Genomic DNA, 17,852 nt, shown 5'->3' with positions numbered 1-17,852 from the left:
CAGTGCTGATTTCTTCAGTGATAGGATTAACCTCACCCCAGCTTAACTTCATGCTGCAGTTCCGGATTTCCTCTGTGAAGCTTCTGCTGTGGTATTTCTTTTGCATTTCTTTCTTTTTCACCTCTGTCCTTTGAAGTGTATTCTCACATGATTTTGGGATGTCCATCTTCAGATGCCTTCCAGGGCCTGGTTCACCATGCAGTGTAAATTTTGCACCTCTAAGGTATCTAAAACTGCTGCCCTCAAATTAGTAGTCTTCTGCACAAACCTTGAACACTGGCTGAGGTATTCCAGGGGGAGCAATTGTGTCCTGCATTTCAATGTAGCACCAAGCACGACTGTGATCCTACCTGTTAGTTACAGATATCAGTTGTTGGGTTTGTCCCTGTTCTGTCCAGAACTGTTCCACTTTCTCAGGGGCTGGCAGTTGAGTTGATGAGTGCTGGCCAGCAATACTGTTGGCATTGTATGTCTTATACCATCAGTCTCCTAAGCTTTGTCTACAACAGCACTGCTCTTGTTGCTGCCCTGGTGAAATTGTGCAGGTTGATAGAGCAGTGACAGGAGACATGATGGGTTTTCAAGTTGAAATGGGATTTATAAAAGCATGCTTAACCAAATGGAGAACTGTGCCATCCCACTCTGTAATCCACTAACCTGTTTTTGGCAGGATCTGTGTGTTCAAGGAATTAATTAACCTCTTGCACTCTTTGCACAGCTTTTAATAAATTCCAGTGATGATGTAGCTGCTGTTTCCTCCTCTTCAGCCTTTTTTGACAACCTCATCCCACAGAACATGAGCACATTGGAGATTCCTGTCACAGAAGGTATGTTACATGAGGTGTGTTTTTGCCGTCTTAGGACAAGGGGAGAGGAGGCAAAACCAGAAAATGAGAAACCGGGAAGAATCTGGTCCACTCCAGCAGATGGATACTTTTAAAACATGTGACCCCTCCCAGTGTCATGCAGCATATCTCAGTATGGTGCAGAGAAATACTCTTCACAGACAAGAGACTCATTAAAAATATAGGAGAATCTTCTAGAAGACTTACAGTCAAGTCAGTGGGGTTTTTTAAGTGCAAAACCTGATTTGGGTTTCCAAATTTTCTTTTAGCTGGGTTTCCATATGTTAGTTTTTTACTGCCTGCTCTTTAATACAAGCATCATCAACACATCTGGATGATGCCTCCTTCCGTAGGTTGACTCTGCTTCTCACCACTGTAGATGCAGATGGACTCATCAGCCAAGCCCTCTTGTTGGGGAATTTCGAGGGTGCAGTGGAGTTGTGCATGCGAGCAGAGCGCTTTGCTGATGCCATCATCTTAGCTATAGCTGGTGGAGAGAACCTCCTAAAGGAGACCCAGAAGCGCTATTTTGCCAAGCGGAAGACCAAACTCTCCCTGGTAAGTGACAGTTTTGTCTGCCCGCTGAGCAGGGGAAGGTGTGTGATATTTGGACAAACATCTGCCAAGATATATGTGGAAATTCTTTGGCAGGAAGTAGATTGTCAGCAGAATATGTGCATCTCCTCTTGATTTGACGTTTACCCTAATATCTTGGTACTTTTGTGACAACTTCATGTTTCCCCTAGAATGTCTGTGTTCTCTTGTTTCTTCCTTTTTAATCTAATGGTTTCTGCCTCATGCTTGTTAAGCCCCTTTACAGCTCAGCTAGGAAGGTCCTAGCTTATTAATTTACAAATGGGGAAGTGTAACGTGTTGGGATATTCTTACACTGTATTCCCAGACGTTGATATAAGCTGCTGTGAAACAGGGTATGTGAGAGATAGATCTTCAGTCTTGCCTAGTGTGGCTCTTTCCATATTCTCTTTAAGTGCTTTGTTGGGCCTTTTAACTTTCTTTTGAGCCATTGGGTTCCAATTACTGTTAACGTTGGGATGCTGAGAATGGGGGGCCTTAATGTACAGTGAGAAAATGTGCTGAAAAGTGAGCTATTGCTGTGGGTGCACTTGCTTACGCAGTCAGCTTATCTTTGTCTTCACTGAGTGACAGGCCCTCTGCTTCCCTTGCAGCTGCTTTCCTCCATTGTGCAGCAGAACTGGCAAGACGTCGTTTGCATGTGTGATCTACAGAGCTGGAAGGAGGCACTGGCCATCTTGTTAACATATTCAAAGCATGAAGACTATACCCAGCTCTGTGGTATGCAGTGTACTATGTTTTGATATGAATTCACTTAGGGGAGGGCACCTCTGGGCTGCTTACAGAAAGAAGGGGATGCAGTTGAGGAAGGAAAGCACCCATTACTCATTACAGGTAGCTGGACCTTATTTAATAAGTGTGGACTGTTGGTTTAGAATGATAGATGCACACTGTAGCTGTGAATCATGGTGTAAAGTTACATATGCTGATATTTCCTGTCACCTCCAGCCATAGCATGGAAAAACCAGGATAGGCACTAGGCTGAGACACCATGATTTTATTCTGGGGAAAAAGGGATTTCCTTGACAGGTCGGGTAGCTGCGCTCCTTCTGAAGGAGGTTTACCCTTCCAGCACATTCCCCTCCCTTTTAAGCTCACAAACAGGTGTTAATGAATGTTTGATGGCTTCAGTAGTTTCCTCAGTGTTGTTAATAGTCCAACATGCTCAGCAATTGGATGTTCTGAGAGTGAGAGTTAGGAGCAAGGTAGTGGCTGAATCTGATGAAGTTACTCATGTTGCCTAGCTGGGAACTATATCCCGGCTGACAGGAACAGACAAGTGCTGTTGGAGAAATGCCAACACTTTCTACAAGTAAAATGACAACACTTGAAATGCAAGAAAACGTGACATCTTTTACAGACCAGAAAAGTGACTATGGTGGTGGTGATCTAGCATTTGCTAAACATTGGCAACTACCATATTGCTATCTGTCCCTGGTACTGGACACTACTATTGCCTGGAGATTCCCATTCCTATTTGGGGAAAAAAAAAAAATCCTGGATGAATTAATCTGTAATTTTTAAAGGGTTTTCATTGTTTTAGGCAAGGCTCTGGGGAGACCTTATTGCAGCCTTCCAGTACCTGAAGGAGCCTACAAGGAAGCTGGAGGGGGTCTTTTTACAAGGGCCTGTAGGGACAGGACAAGGGGTAATGGGTTTAAATTTAAATTGGAGAGGTTTAGATTAGATATCAGGAAGAAGTTCTTCACAGAGAGAGTGGTGAAGCACTGGAACAGGTTGCCCAGAGAAGCTGTGGATGCCCCATTCCTGGAAGTGTTCAAGGCCAGGCTGGATGAGACCCTGGTCTAGTGAAAAATGTCCCTACCCAGGGCAGGGGGGTTGGAACTAGGTGATCTTTAAGGCTGCTTCCAACCCAAACCATTCTATGGTTCTAAGTCTTAGGAGCAGGTGAGGGAACAGGGTTTGTTTAGTCTGGAGAAAGAGGCTCGGAGACCTTATCGCTCTCTACAACTACCTGAAAGAAGGTTGTAGCAAGGTGGATGTCTGTCTCTTTCCCAAGTATTAAGTGATAGGACAAGAGGAAGCTGCCTTAAATTGAACCAGGGGAGGTTTAGATGAATATTAGGAAAAGTTGCTTCACCGAAGGGGTTGTCAGGCATTGCAGCAGGCTGCCCGGGAAAGTGTTTGAGTCAACATCCCTGGAGGTATTTAAAAGACATGTAGATGTGACTCTTTGACATGATTTAGTGGGATTTGGCAGTGTTAGGTTTACAGTTGGACTCAGTCTTAAAGGTCTTTTACAACCTAAATGATTCTATAATTATAATTAGGTGCAGATCCAAAGCTGTCAACACCTTTTCATGCCAAGCCAGAACAGGATTGGGAAGAGATGGGCATTAGGGTTAATGAGCTCTTCAAAAAGAGAGTGTGTTAAATGTTGGCTGTATTTCTTCCTCTCTAGACATGCTGGGTGCTCGCCTAGAGTCGGAGGGAGATGCAGCCCTGTCCAATGATGCCTGCCTCTGCTATATCTCATCAGGCAATGTGGAGAGGTTGGTGGAATGCTGGGTAAAAAACCATGAGACTTCGTCACCCCTTGCCCTGCAGGTACAGGTGCTATAATGTTGGTTTGAACATTCTTTAGGCCAGTCTAGTAGCCCTGATCTGTCTTCATTATCCCATCAAACTGAGTATCTGGCTTCCAGCAGACAGTGGAGACTTGTTCATAGTCACCAAGCTATCTTCCTCTAGCCTGGATTACAGGCTTACATCTAAAGGAGGCTTGCACCCTTAAACATTAAGTGTTTGTAGATCATGTCCTCTGCTACAGAGTTCCCTGGTTTTGCAACCCCACTAGTGAATAACAGCAACAAAAAGGCATCTTCAGCATTCCTGGTTATGTTTGAAACTGGCCTCCTCCCAGTTATCAGCCAATGACGCATGTGTCATTCCACACATATAAACATTATTTTGATTTCTAGGGGTTGAAGGAGCTTTGAATAACTAAAAACTTTCTTGACTGTTTGTCAGCAGTAGTAGTTTTTCCTAGTGAATTTCTCATGGTATGGTTTTAATCCTTCCTCTTCCAAGCTGACAGCTTGGAAGTCTTGGAGTTATAGCAGTGATGGTGGAAAAATCACAGTTGATTGGAATGTCCTTGTGGTTTCTGTTTTTCTTTTTTGCCTTAGCATAAAGGTAACAGTGTCAGGGTCTGTTTCCTGGTTCCTGTTTTTCTCCACAAAGTGCACCTGAGGAAACAGTCATCAGTGGTAGTATCTGGTGCAGAGCAGAGTAACTTCTGCTGACACTGGACCTGATGTTAGTTGAAAGTGGGGAGAGCATCTGGTATTGTCATAGCATGAGGTGGACCAGTAAAGTAAGTCAGATCGAGTGGTCTATTTCTTCCCTTCCCCTGGCTTATTCAGGATCTCATAGAGAAGGTGATGGTGCTGAGCAGGTCCATTGAGATGCTCCGAGGCACACCAGGACCAGCGCCAGGTCCTGTCGTGGCAGAACGAATCACCCAGTATGCCAGTCTCCTGGCATCACAAGGATGCTTGGCAGCCGCAATGAATTACCTACCCAGCAGCTCTAAAGAGGTGAGTGAGAAATGGGTTGTTTTGGGAAGGAGTGACATTTGGGGAAAAATGGTAATTTATCCTAAAGACAGCTTGGGTTTTGACGTGCATCCGGAGTTAAGGTTTCACCTTATGTTACTGTATGGTAACTCGAGAATAGAGGTGTGGGGTTTTTTATTAGGACACAGCTTTTGTCTTCATTTGTTTGTGGTTTTTTTTTTTTTTTTCTTTGTAGTGCCTTTGATTCAGGGAAAAGGAAGTGAACTATAGAAACGGTAAAATGGTTCCTGGAGAGCAACGCTGGGAAGCAGCTCTCCAGGGAAGCTGCAACTCTTCCTGAAACTAGCTGGTAGAGGAAGGGAATGGGGAGGTCACCTTGTAGCTTGAAACAAATCTGTCTAGTGCCCAAATGTGGGTAGGGGTTAGGGAACGAATACTCTGAAGACCAGGATAAGGATTGGTGAGACTTCATCTGCCTGGGAATATGGCAGGTGATGTCCCAGATTCTAGCTTATAGGTGGGAGAGTTCATTTGTTTTGTTTGGTGGGGTTTTTTGTTTGTGTTGTTTTGGTGGATATTTTTCCTGGTGGCTATTGGGCAAATGGTTAGTTTTGCAGGCAGATGCTCAGTGCTTTGGGTCAGGGTCTGCTCTGAATGCCTCCCCAGCACCTTCCATCTGAGGCTTTAAAGGCATTTCTCCTAAAGCATAGTTTGTTTCAGCTCCTGATTGAACAGCTCCGAGACCGACTCTTCCATGCTCAAGGAGATAATGTGGGTGATCAGCATTCCCTACACTCGTGTCAATGTAGGTGTCATTAAACATACATCTCCAGCAGCCAAGGGTGGTTCCACCCCTGAAGGGGCAGCCCAGAAAACAGGTCCCAGACATCCAGAGAAGGTAGGCCTTAAACTCAGGTGTTCATGGCTTGGGGAGAGGGAGGAAGGCTACTGGGTTGTGGAGGTAACATGAGATGATGGAGATTGCAGGCACTGAGGAACTCATCAGTGATGTCCTTCACTGGAGCAAATGCAAGCTCTGTGGTAATCTGAAAGTAGTCTGTCTTGCGTCTTTTCAAAAGCCCTGTCCCACTGGCAGCCACCGGAGGAGACTCTTACAAGCACAGTGATCCACTGAGATCTCACATAGTGAGGGAAACAGTAGTTCACTCTCCTATTATCACCCTCACATCTCAGTAAAATTAGTGTAGTATGGCTTCATCTCTGTTCTTGCACAAGAATAGTGTTCAGGAAGTTTTGCTTCCAGTGTCTATTTCTTCATTATTGTTCCTTCATTATTTCCTCTGGTTGTGCTTCCAGGAAATCACTGTATGAGAACTGGCTCATGAGGACTAATCCTTTTTAGAGCCAAAGAATACTTTGAAGAGTGTGGTGCCCAGCTTGTTGAGCAAGTTATGTGGTGGGAAAGGCCTTTGATCCAATCCACCCAGGGCACTGACAGCAGCAGCATCTTCTCTTGCCTGCAAAGTAACAGGGCTAGAAAGTGCATCTGCTTGTGTGTGTATGGACATGACTCTGTTGGCCATTTGAAAGTTCTTTTGTTTTTTAATTGCAGCACAACTATCAGTCATCATTTGCCCCTTCAGCACCTTCTCAACCTTCAGTGCCTTCCCTCTTCACACCTCAGCCAGTGCCAGCGATGTCTGTGACACCTCACCACGTTGCTCCTCCCCAGGCCACCATGGGTCCACAAACAAGTGTCTATTCTAGAGGGCCCCCGTACCCACAATACAACTTGGGCTTGGTTCCAGGAACCGTTTCAGGGCCAGGTAAGCACTGGCCAAAAGCCAGGTCTGTTCTCCAGGTTTTCTTAGACTAAAGCCTTCAACATGGATGGCTGCTCTGCTTTCTTCCTCACAGGCCTACTGTACTTGCAAAGAACAAGTCAGCTGAATGGGAGGCTTCTCAGTTCTTCATCTAGTTCTAGCAACTATTGCTGCATGTCCACTGATATTAAGCATGTATAGGGGTGGAGAAGCCACAGCTAACTTTGTGGCAGCGTTTGACCGATGTAGCCTGGGTTATGGGGGATACACCTGATGTGGATAGTCTAGAGTATGGCTTGGAGAAGGACAGACTTATTAGTATGGAGGAGAACATTAGGAGTAGTTTGCACATAAAACAGGTGATGGTGATGTACTCTCTTTCTCATTTGTAGCTGTGTCACCGCCTCAGCCATTTGGACCAGCAGGAGTCAGACCTGTAGGTCCTGCTCCCTTCCCCAGCCAGCCTTCTCTGTCAGGACAGTCCATGCCCATGACATCTCCTGGTGTTCCACCACCTGGACCTGCTGTCTTTACTCCAGCCTCAGTCCCATCATCTCAGCTTCCTGCATCTTGTCCTCTTCCTGTGGCAAGCCAGTCTCCTCTAGGTTTCTCTTCAGCACCTTTCAACTGCCCCACAAACATTGGTTACCCTCAGGGAGGTCCCGGAGCTCCATCTACTAAGCCTCTGCCAGCAGCCAGCATTCCTCCTCCTCCTATAGGTAAGTACTGCTTGTGTGTCCAGGACACTCCTGGATGGGGTTTGTAGTACATAATGGACATGGACCTTCTGAGGTCCCGTCTGTCACAATAAAGGCTGGATATGGTGCTGAGGCTAACCTTACAGGCACGTTGTGCTAAGTCTTGCTGTGGTGGTGAAACACAGCAATGATGACAATTTCATTAGCCTGTCCAGCTGCTCTGTCTCCCAGGTTGTGGTTACAAGATGCTGTCTCTTCAGCTCCACAGTGTACTCTGAGTAGTCATCTGCTCCAGAGGCATCTACTTTGACTGAAAGGGTTCCCAGGGAGTGCCTGGTGGAAGGCTTGCTGATCTCAAGAAGTGCATTTGAAATGCTGGGAGAGTAGGGTACTGCTTCTCTGTCCATGGGATACCCCTTGCTTAGCTTCAGGATAAAATGCCTCTGCTTTGCTCTAGTCCTCCCCATTTTTTCTTGTTGCCATAAATGCTTGCATGGGAATCACTTCTGGATTCCTCTGTGCAGTACTGTAGACCTGGAGCCTTTCCCCTCTGGGTCTGTAGTCTGAATCCAGCCCTGCCTACAGGTGCTGTGAAGTGCTTGCCTGCATGATGAAGAAAAAGTGTGTTGTTGGACCTAGTTCCCAGTGGATGGGCATTCCCTCTTTCTGTTTCCCACAACATCTCCACATCTGGTGCTTGTTAATTCTTTCTTTGCTGTCTCAGGGAACAGGTTTAGCCAGGCTGTGGAGATCCCTAACAACAAGGCTGACAATCCTTAGATTTTTGAGCAGATGCTTTGTCAAGCCATGTGTATTCTGAGAGTGAAGGAACTGATGCTTTGAGGTTTGTTGCCACACGGAATCCTTTGCTGAGCTGTGATGAACCAAGAATAGTAAATCCCACTGTTTGAAGCCTGTGCGGACTATACACAAAAGCTCTAAGCTAAGGCTGGATAAATTCCTTCTGAAAATCTATCAGGGATAGGAGTCTGGGGACATTACTCACTGAGTAAAAGCTGTTGGTCTGATGACTCTCCCATCTTGATTTTCTGGTTTATTCCCATCTCTCTATGGTTTCTTCTTATCTCTGCCTTGATTTTCAGGTTTCTTCCCTTGGCTAGATCCCCACGTGGATCATGCAGGTAGTACCCAGAGAAGTCTCCAAACCTGTGGGGGAGGCAGTGTTGCTGCTTCCAGTGAAATGTGGGGTGTGTGCGCACGTTCTACTCTGTGTGCATGTGTGCATGCTCATTGTTACTTGTTGTTTCCTTGCATGCTTGGGACCTGTACAGCTGGGGTTGTAGACATACTTGTGCTGAGGGCTAGTAAGTGACAGCTGGAGATGTTGAAGTAAAATGAAAGCACTGTGCTCTTATTGATGAGTTTGGACACACAGAGCAGCAGCTCCAGCTTCTTTTATCTATTTTCCTCCAGTCCTGGAGGAACTTAGAGCGTTCTCAGTCTCTGAGTCCCTTCAGTTGCTGGGCCTGCAGGACAGGGAAGCAGTCCCTTTTCCTTTCTTGGTTCTCTAGGCAAGGGACAGGCCAGTGGTCATAACTCATTTCTTGTTTTCTCCCTGTTACACCCCCAGCCTTACGCATGGCTTTACTTGTGCTTTTGCTTTCCCCAGGTTGTATGGAAGAGGTGGGTCCCGGTGTGAGCAGTGGTGGAGTAGAGCTTCACAAGCAGAATTTGGGGGCTCTGTTTCAGGGGGAACTGGGAAGCCCTCTTGGCTTTAGTTACAGGGCAAGGTTTGGTTTTGAATCTCAGTCCATCTGCTGGGGAGACTTTGGACTGTAGAGGTTTTCTGACTTTGTACTGATTTCTCTCCTTGGGATTCACTGATGATGGGGAGTAGCTATCTTCGAGTCTATGCTGTCAGTGGGGTAAGGCTCAATATCTTAGTGGGCTCTCTGCAGAGTGACTGCTGCTTGTGCCAAAGACCATCTGCCAGGCACAAAAGATTATCTAGGGAGTCTCAGCTTTGTTTAAGTAATCAGAGTACATGGTAGTTACTTCCACCACCGAGCAAGCCTTGCTGTGTGGAGTGGTACTCTAGAAGGGGAGTTGTCCCTTCAGCAGAGAAACACAAGACCTTAATGCTTCCCTGTTAAAGGAAAGGTGATTCCTTGGCAAGGATTTCAAGCACTTTCTCAGGCTGAAGATGCCCTGTGGAAATTCGCTGCTTAGAAGTTCTCTTCTCCTGCTGGCATTTGCCCCCAGTTTTAATGGCAGCATATAGCATGCCCAGATCAGCAGTGGATACTGGCTTCCTTTAAAGTGCTTTCTTGCCTGCTATTGTTGTTCTGGTTTTGATGGATACTTTTCTTCAGCTTGGAAAGGGACTGTAAGATCATTCAATCCGACTGCCCAAACTTGCTTGCTTTGGAATTCCTGAACATGATCTGAACAGCTCATGAAGACATTCTCACTAGCATAATGAAGAGAGATCTCCACTTGCAGAAATCCCACGCTCCTGAGGAGAATGAGAAACAGGCTGAGGGACAGCAACATGTTGGATGATCTCCTTTCTGGCCAGGATAATCCCTGACTCCAGCCTGTGACGGTCATGTTTTATCTAGGGCAGGCATTGCTGGAGATTGCTACCATTGGGCACTCCTTTCAGGGTTGGTGAGAAATCCTATTTCACAAGTGGCATAGGCAAGATAGTGTCATCCCAGCAAAATGCAGCAGGGTCCTGTTGTCTCATGACTGATGATTAAGTGCCTTGCTTAAAGACTATAATTTAAATAGCTGTTTTCTATTGGGATTCAAAGTGCCACTGGGTTGGAATAGTGCCAAGGACTGCTAGGCCACAGGCTCCGTGGGGGCCAGCAGAGTTCTAGGGCACAGAGTCCCCAAGCTAGAAATAAGTGCCAACTTAATTAAACTACTGATCCAAACTCATCAGAGGGTGAGTCTTGAAATCATGGGAAAAGGGAGGGCAAAAAGAGGCTGCCAGCATTTTAATAATAAAGGTAATTAAAGTAATGAAGCACCTTTTGCATCTTTCCCCTGTGATTTTTAAAGCTCAGTTCAGAATCAGTGGCTCATTAAGTGTGCCACTGAGCTCCAGCATTTCTGATATTGCCCCTTAGAATTATGCCACTTTCTCACAGATTGTTCCTGTCTCAGGGCTTGAGGCTGTTAATACTAGGGTGACAAAAGAAGGACTGGGGTTTTGTCTAGAGACGTAGGTACCCTTACAGGGCAGCAGTAGACAACATAGTTGGAATTTGACCTTCGCAGAATGAAGTGTGGTCATAAATCTTTTGATGTCATGTTGTCTAATGGATTTTTAATTATCTGGGGTGAGGTTAGAGGCTAGGTACCACAGAAGTGTCTGCTGAGACACCCCTCTGCTCCCAAGGCATTTATTGGCTAAGTCTATTCGCTTCTAGGTGGGAAGCCAGCAAATTTTTCTAAGCTTTGGTTCTGAAAATGATTTTAGAAGGGGAAATTTTCAAACCACCCCTAACTTTTACCCACTTTACCCCAGCAACTTGCATTGCTGTGGACCGCCACCATGAGGCACTCCTGTGAGTGTTGGTGAGAAGCTCTCACCATTCATGTAGCCTTCGCTGTGGTACCACAGCTCTAGGCTCTTCGTCCGGGGAGCCCCAGAAACTCCCTGAACCCCAATGGGTGCACATATGCAGGTCCTGACCAAGGTTCAGTCCTGATTCCGAGGCTGGCTTTTGCAGCTTGTGCAGAATGTGGAAAGCTTCAGGTAGCTTTCTGTGTGGGAGTGGGTATGTGCTGGTTCAGTCTGATCAGACATCACCTCGTGAAGCCTGTGCACATACTTGGATGCTAAGAATGTAGTTAAGAAAAAGAAAGGGAAGCAAGAGCAGTTCTTGCACCTGAAATTCCTCAGTTGAATGGTCTGAAGGTGCACTGATGGGAGAATTGGAGCCATGAGCCCTTTTGCTGAGGGAAATTCTGAACCATACAAGCAACCATGAGTTGTGGCTGTGGCCACCTTCACAAAATCTGACATTTGTGTCTTGTTCTCTCTCCTAGCAGCTCAGGAATCTTGGACTGATCCCTCTACTGTAAGAGGAGGCCTTCAAAAGAAAAAGGTAAGCTTTCAGCTTGTGTTGGTTGACTTTTAGCCAGGGAGCTCCGTGCAACAGGTACATTCCTATAAATGCTTCCTGTTGCACTCGGCATGTCTCATTCCATGTTGTTCTGTCTACATCTGCATTACATGCATAGCTAGGACTGGAGTCGAAGTCATCTTCAACCTTTGCCATTCCAACTTGCATGCCGTTCTCCAGGGTGGCTGTTTGGTAACATGGTTGTCATCTGTAATGCTGCGTCCTCTGTCAGTACTTCCCAGGCTGACCACAGTTACTTGTTGCTAGAAATATGGATTTAATCTTACCCCCTTGCCCATGCACCCTTTTTGATAGTGGCTGGGGAGATCACGCTCACTTCACACCTGACAGTTGGGGGCAGCATTTTCCCTCAGCTCAGCGAGACCCACAGTGATTTTCCTCAGATGCTGATACCAACTGATAAGGCACTTCTGCTGAAAGAATTTGGGACAGGCGTAGCTGTGAGCTGCCCGACGCGTTGGCCCTGCTGCTCTCTGCCTTGTAGTGGTTGCACTGGAGGACCTGTGAGCTGAGCAGTTTTGCAACAAATGCTCTCAGTACCCCATTTCTATCACTGCTGCCTGCTGGCAGGTGTGACAAGGAGCTTCTTTGGCATCATTCCCACCCCCCACTCCTCTTCTTTAGCTTGAACAGACTTCTCGCCCTTTTTCTGGCAGCGTAGCTGGGAACCTGCTTCAGGCTGTGCTCACTACAACAGGATTAGCCTCTTGTTAAAGCCATCTCCTTTTGATCTAGCCCCGTTGGAGCGAATCTATCCTGACTCTCTGGCTTAGCAGGGGCATGATGAAGTGTTTGCAAGAGGATTCTCCCCCCATGTTGTGGGATTTTCCCCAACACTTGCTCTGTTGGACACTTTACTGCTGCTAATCTCTACATTCAGGACTCGTGCCGTCGCAGAGCCAAGGCGGCTTTCTGAGGACCAGTGCTTTCAGGTGCAACGGATCTGTTTGATTGAACAATTCCAGAGGAGTTTTCTTGCTGTCGCTTTGACTTGTTCATCTAGGATGCAAACGGAAGGGCCCCACGCTCTGAGTCAGGGGGCTGAAAGAACACATCACCTTGAGAACTGGGCATTCTGCAAGTCAGGAAGGAAGTGGAATTTGACTATGGAGAGTGTAACCAACCCTCCTTCCTTGGACTTATTTTTCTTGATTTTTTTTTTTTTTTTTTCTTTCCTTGCTTTTTGCTGACAGTTGCCTGAGAAATTTACTCCTCCGGCCCCCATCACAGCTCCGGTAATGAGCCTGCCTGCTGAGCCCCAAGGGATCCATCCTCAGCTGTCCAGGTTGCAAGAATCTGGCCAGTCGCCCCCAGGAGCACCCAAGGAAGGCAGCCTGCAGGTACCTAGGGAAAATGGGGCATTCCCCAGCCATCAGCTCCTTGTCAAGTGGAAAAACAATTCAGCTTTTGAGGTTCTTATTACTTGGCAGCTGCAGAGCTTATGTTGCTCTCTAGTCCTAGAGGAATTGCCAGGGTGGAAAATGACATCTGGGTACAGCTGGGAGAGAGGGAAGGGAAGTTGTCAGCCTGCTGGGAATTGGGAATCCACAGGGGCCTGAAACTATACCACAGTCTGAAGATGATAATCAAACTCTGTGATTCAGGTATCCTCTGGATTTGTGAAGGGGTGAAATTCTTTCTGTTCATAGCTGCAGGAGGGGAATCTACCTGCTCCAGACTTTCATGCTTCTATTGCATTCATTCAGCTGCTTCTCTTTCTGTCAGTATCACCAGCTGCCCGTGGAGAGGGTTGAGAGGAAGGAGGTGCCCCCTGAGCACCAGGCTCTGAAGGCCACGTTTGAAGGGTTGATACAACGCTGCTCTGCTGTCGCCACTGATCCAGTAAGTCCTCCCTTTGATCTTTGGCTTTTGTGCTCTCATAGGTGTTTGACTGGGGCTTCCTTCTTATGTTTGGGAAAAGAGTGAGAGTCTGGTCCCTGTAACCAAGTTAATCTCCATTTGCCTCCTTCCTTTAGGCTTGCCCATTTCTTGGGGACTGATACGCATTTTTCTGCTGCTTCTCCTTGCCTCTCTGGAGCAATGGTTCTGTCCTCTTAGCTCTTTTTTCTTAGGAAAGTAGAAATGACCCAGCTGATTCAGCCTCCTTTTTCACTGGCTTGATCTGTAGATAGTTTCTGCAGAGCTGATATTACCAGCTATCCTCAGAGCTTAGAGGGAAAGACTGAGATATCCTGGCTGGAAGAGAAAGCCAGACAATCTTTGTGTCCGAGTCACTGTAATTTCTCTGCCCTGGTTCCTGGAAGGCTGTTGGCATACATGTCACATTGCATGAATGTATCAGGTCAGACCTGCCTGGAAACAGAAAAAGTCTTTTCAGCATCATGTTAGGTTGCTAAGTCTTCCCAGAGCTTGGGGGCACCAGGAAGCCTTCCAGAATACCTCTGCTTAGTGTGTGTTGAGATGAGCACTGAGCCCAGACTGCTATCCCAGAGTCAGTTCATGTGTAGCAGTAACTTTGGCATGTTTGCTCTGTGCTTTCTGAGAGTGCAGTGTAGCAGTTCCTGGGAGATAACCTAAAGGTTCCCTCGATGGACAGAAAGGCCTGTTGGTTTGGGCTTACATGGAGGTTGAACAGTCGTAGTGCTCCTGGGCTCCTAAGGCTGCCAGGCCTGTCCCAGCCTTGCCCAGAGCCAGGCCATTCATGGTGTAATTTACCCGTGAGTGGATTAGCCAAGGTGGGGTTAATTGGGTCAGTCCCACCACAACTTAAGTATTCAGGCCCTTTCCTTGGTGGTTACCAAGAGTGGGAAGGATATTCCCTCTTCTCCTTAAGGCAGCCAGGAAGAAGCTGTTGCTTGTGTCAGGCAGGGTGAGGCTGTCTGAATGCCCCGTGGGTCAACTAGTGGATATTTCTCAAGCTTTGGAAGTAGTCACTCTGTTCTTTAGTCTGGCAGAAGGAGGAACACCTAGGCTGGGAGATGGGAAAAGGGGCAAATCCAGCTTCCTGTCTTGGGGAGACAACACGTGCACATGTATGTGCACAGTGAGGGCATGGCTGGCATGTATCACAGTCCCTGGCTGGCAGAGGCAGAGATGCAGCTGAATTATAAGGTGCTATGGGAAGAACAGAGGAGGGGAGGGACTGAGTGAGAACAATTTGGTTCTTTGAGAGGTGGGTTTGAAGCTTTGGCAGAGCTAGCAATACTTGTTTCACTTCAGAAAACCCGAAGGAAGCTGGAGGATGCATTGCAGCGGCTGGAGTGTTTGTACGAGAAGCTCCGTGAGCAGGCGGTAAGTAGGTGTCACTGTTCCCTGTGATCCAGATGGATTCCTGATGCCACCTTTGCACTGGGTTGTGGTCCTTGGTGTCTGTCTCAGTGTTACCAGCACATACTCTCTTGAGAAAGCTAGGGGAGTGCCAAACTTATGATGTACCTGGAATCCAGCCAGCCTTATCTCTTCTTCCTTACCCCTGGCCCAGACTGAGTGTAAGAAAAAGCTGGGGAGGTATTTGCAGGGTTCTTTTACCTCCAGGAAGTGTACTGGCATACAGGCAGGTTCCAGATGAGAAGGAGCAATTGGGGGTAGTTGTTAAATGCGAACCCAGTGTAACCTCTGGCTTGGAAAACTCTGAAGCTGCTGATGCCAGTTGCTGGAGGGATAGCTATTAAGGGAAGAATACTTCTAACATACGTCCTTTCTTTGAATGTCTATATTAGACCTGAACAGACAGGATTCTGTGCTAGATGGACCTTTCACCTCCTCAGATAGATCAGATACTCAGTTAATGCTGAAATATCATTACTTAGGACCTGCATTCACTGTAACCCAGCGTGGTTTGTTGTAGGCTGGAAAACTGGGGGAGGAAGCAGGCTATCCTTTCTGCCAGTGCTTGGCTGTGTGTAGGTGCTGTTTGGTGAGGATGAGGTGGAGAACAGGAGGGAGAAGGGTGTGGAGGGAGGGGGGCCTGTGCTACAGTGCTGAGCATACTGACTCATTTCTGCTCCCTCTCCACAGCTCTCTCCAACCATCCTCATGGGTCTTCATGAAATTGCCCGCTGCATTGAGGCTAGGAACTACCAACAGGGTCTCCTGGTTCACACCCAAGTGGTGAGCAGCAGCAGTTTCAGCGAGGTGTCTGGTTTCATGCCCATCCTGAAAGTCCTCATGACCATTGCTGGCAAGCTAAATGTGTGAAGTGTGGAGCAGCCGGAACAGTGGACACTGAGAGCTGGTGGACTCCCTTACCTGTTGATGTGCTGCAGGTTGCGGACTCTCCTTCTGACTGTGGAGAAATAAGTCTGTGCCAGTGCCTGGAACTGTGCTGGGCCAGCACGCCTGGCCACATCCACTGTCCAGACAGCCCACTGGTGCCTGAGACTCCTGGAGACTGTTCTTCTCTCTTCTTTCTTACTAGTCTGAGGTCGCCTCCCAGCCCAGGGATCTCAGTTTCAGGCTGTCCAGGTTGTGCATAGATCTTCCCTATTCCCTGTATCCCTGGCACAAAGGGGGAAACTCCTTCCCTCCCAGGCTGACATTGCTTTATTTTTTTTTTTTAGGAGACAAAAAGTGCTGGCATCTGCAGTACCACCAGACAGAAGAGCCTCAGGCTCTATTCCCTGCTGCAGTATAAACTGCCTGAGTGATAGCTGGGCTCCCTTGGGACCTAAGTTGGGGTGTCCCTGCTCTGATGGGCTGCAGTGAGGATGTGTCCTCTGGTCCTCCTTTCTCTTCATTCTCATCCTTGATTCACACTCTCACCCCTCTGCACCCACACCCTGCTACAGCTAGGGCTAACTATACCAGCCTGCTCTGGGCTAGCTTTGGTTCTCTCTCTCCTTCACCCAGCCCTCTCTTTTCATAGTCGAGTCTCCTGTTTACCCTCGATCTCCCTTCTTTTATATCTTTTCCCCCCCATAAATGCCTCAAGCCTGCAGCTTATGTTTCAGGCTCATGGCTGATTCCTCTCTTCCAACTCCTGGGACTCTCCCATTTGGGAATTATAGTAGGTTGGACTGCTTTGTGCACTCCTCCCTAGAGCCAGTTGCATCCTGGTTTTGAGCTAAAAGCTGCTCTCTCTGGCTCCTGGCCTTTTTCATTTTTTGTTAGTACAGCTGCCCTTTTGCCCATTGGTGTTAGGCTTCCTACATCAGGCTTTTCAGTCTAGGGGCTAATTGTTCAGGTCCCATAAAGAATCCCCTCAACTACTCTGACCAGCCCAGACCTCAGTGTGGGGAGACAGCTCATTGCTCCAAGCGTGGTGCATTCATTCTGCCTGCAGTAACAGATAACGTGCAGAAGTGGTTCTCAAAGGCCCCTTGGCACTAAGGTGGTAGGAGTATGCTGCAGGAAATGATTCTGTCGGTTCTTGAGGATATGGCTGTGCCGAGGCTTTTCATCAGTCTGCCATTTCTTCTGGGGTAAATTAGATGAATGAAGCGTATCTGTCTTGGGGAAGAAGTCTGGGAAGGCAGACAAGATTTTAGGGCACATCTGTGTGTGTGTCTTCCCCTCTCTTTGTCCCTCCTTGCCTTCCTCTCTCTCATCCTCTTTCATGCTAACCAGGCAGCATAATCATTGGGCCCTAGCTGGGAGCAAGGCTTCTTCTCAACATTTGGCTGCAGCCAGCCCCTGCTTCCTCTGCTTGAGTGATAATGCCATTGTGGCCCCGTGGTTCAGTGACTTACACGAATCAGCCTGCTTTACCACTTAGGAGACTTAGAAGGGAGGAAAATCAGAGAAGGGAGGGAGAGGACACATCTCATTCTCTCCTTTCCAGGTCGAAGTGCCTCCTTGTTGCTGCTGTGTTGTTTCTATTGCTGCGGTTTGATGCACTGAGAAATTACAGAACAGTGAAATAAAAGCTGTGTTTTGTGGTGCTGCTAGCTTTTTTTCATAGGCTTGTCACCGCTGGCTACAGGTGACTTCCCTCGGTCTGCAGGGCCACCCACTGAGAGCTGAGTTCTCAGCTTTGGTGAAGGGGGGCAGTTGAGAAAGGTGCGGGGCAAACCAGATTCTGGGCTCTGTTGGTGTGGGCAGCAACCATCCCTGGTGTGGCGAGACCTCTCCCTTACCCACTCCCAAAGGCTGCAGGGTCAGAGAACCGATTCCAGATCACCAGCTGTTCATCTGCATCAGGCACAAGAAGGTCCCTGGGATGGCTGAGGTTCTTCGGGGGAATCACAGCAGTGTTGGGAATTTTCAACTTGGCAGCAGGAGCTGGAAGTTATCTCAGCAAGCAGAGAGCCCTTGATGAGATCCTGTTGGAAATCAGTGTTACACCACTTGAAGCCATGCCACTTGGACTAGG

The 17,852-nt window shown here is 47.5% G+C and overlaps 1 protein-coding gene across 1 annotated transcript in view; it reads left to right on the top strand.

Moving 5' to 3' along the window:
• SEC31B (SEC31 homolog B (S. cerevisiae)) overlaps positions 1 to 16,126 on the top strand; it is a 30,825-nt gene extending 14,699 nt beyond the window's left edge. The window contains 14 exon segments of the mRNA XM_010147790.1: positions 719 to 827; positions 1,225 to 1,403; positions 2,033 to 2,159; positions 3,862 to 4,007; positions 4,826 to 4,999; positions 5,699 to 5,760; positions 5,762 to 5,876; positions 6,552 to 6,765; positions 7,155 to 7,481; positions 11,487 to 11,542; positions 12,775 to 12,921; positions 13,307 to 13,423; positions 14,762 to 14,833; positions 15,560 to 16,126. Of these exon segments, the coding sequence (XP_010146092.1) occupies positions 719 to 827; positions 1,225 to 1,403; positions 2,033 to 2,159; positions 3,862 to 4,007; positions 4,826 to 4,999; positions 5,699 to 5,760; positions 5,762 to 5,876; positions 6,552 to 6,765; positions 7,155 to 7,481; positions 11,487 to 11,542; positions 12,775 to 12,921; positions 13,307 to 13,423; positions 14,762 to 14,833; positions 15,560 to 15,739 (2,025 nt within the window). The 3' untranslated portion in view covers positions 15,740 to 16,126.
• The last annotated feature ends 1,726 nt before the right edge of the window (positions 16,127 to 17,852 follow it).

The sequence above is a fragment of the Eurypyga helias genome, unplaced genomic scaffold (genome assembly GCF_000690775.1).
Source record: "Eurypyga helias isolate BGI_N326 unplaced genomic scaffold, ASM69077v1 scaffold23262, whole genome shotgun sequence".
Lineage (NCBI taxonomy): Eukaryota > Metazoa > Chordata > Aves > Eurypygiformes > Eurypygidae > Eurypyga > Eurypyga helias.
The sequence above is the reverse complement of the archived record's forward strand: the minus strand, read 5'-3'. Positions and strand labels throughout refer to the sequence as shown.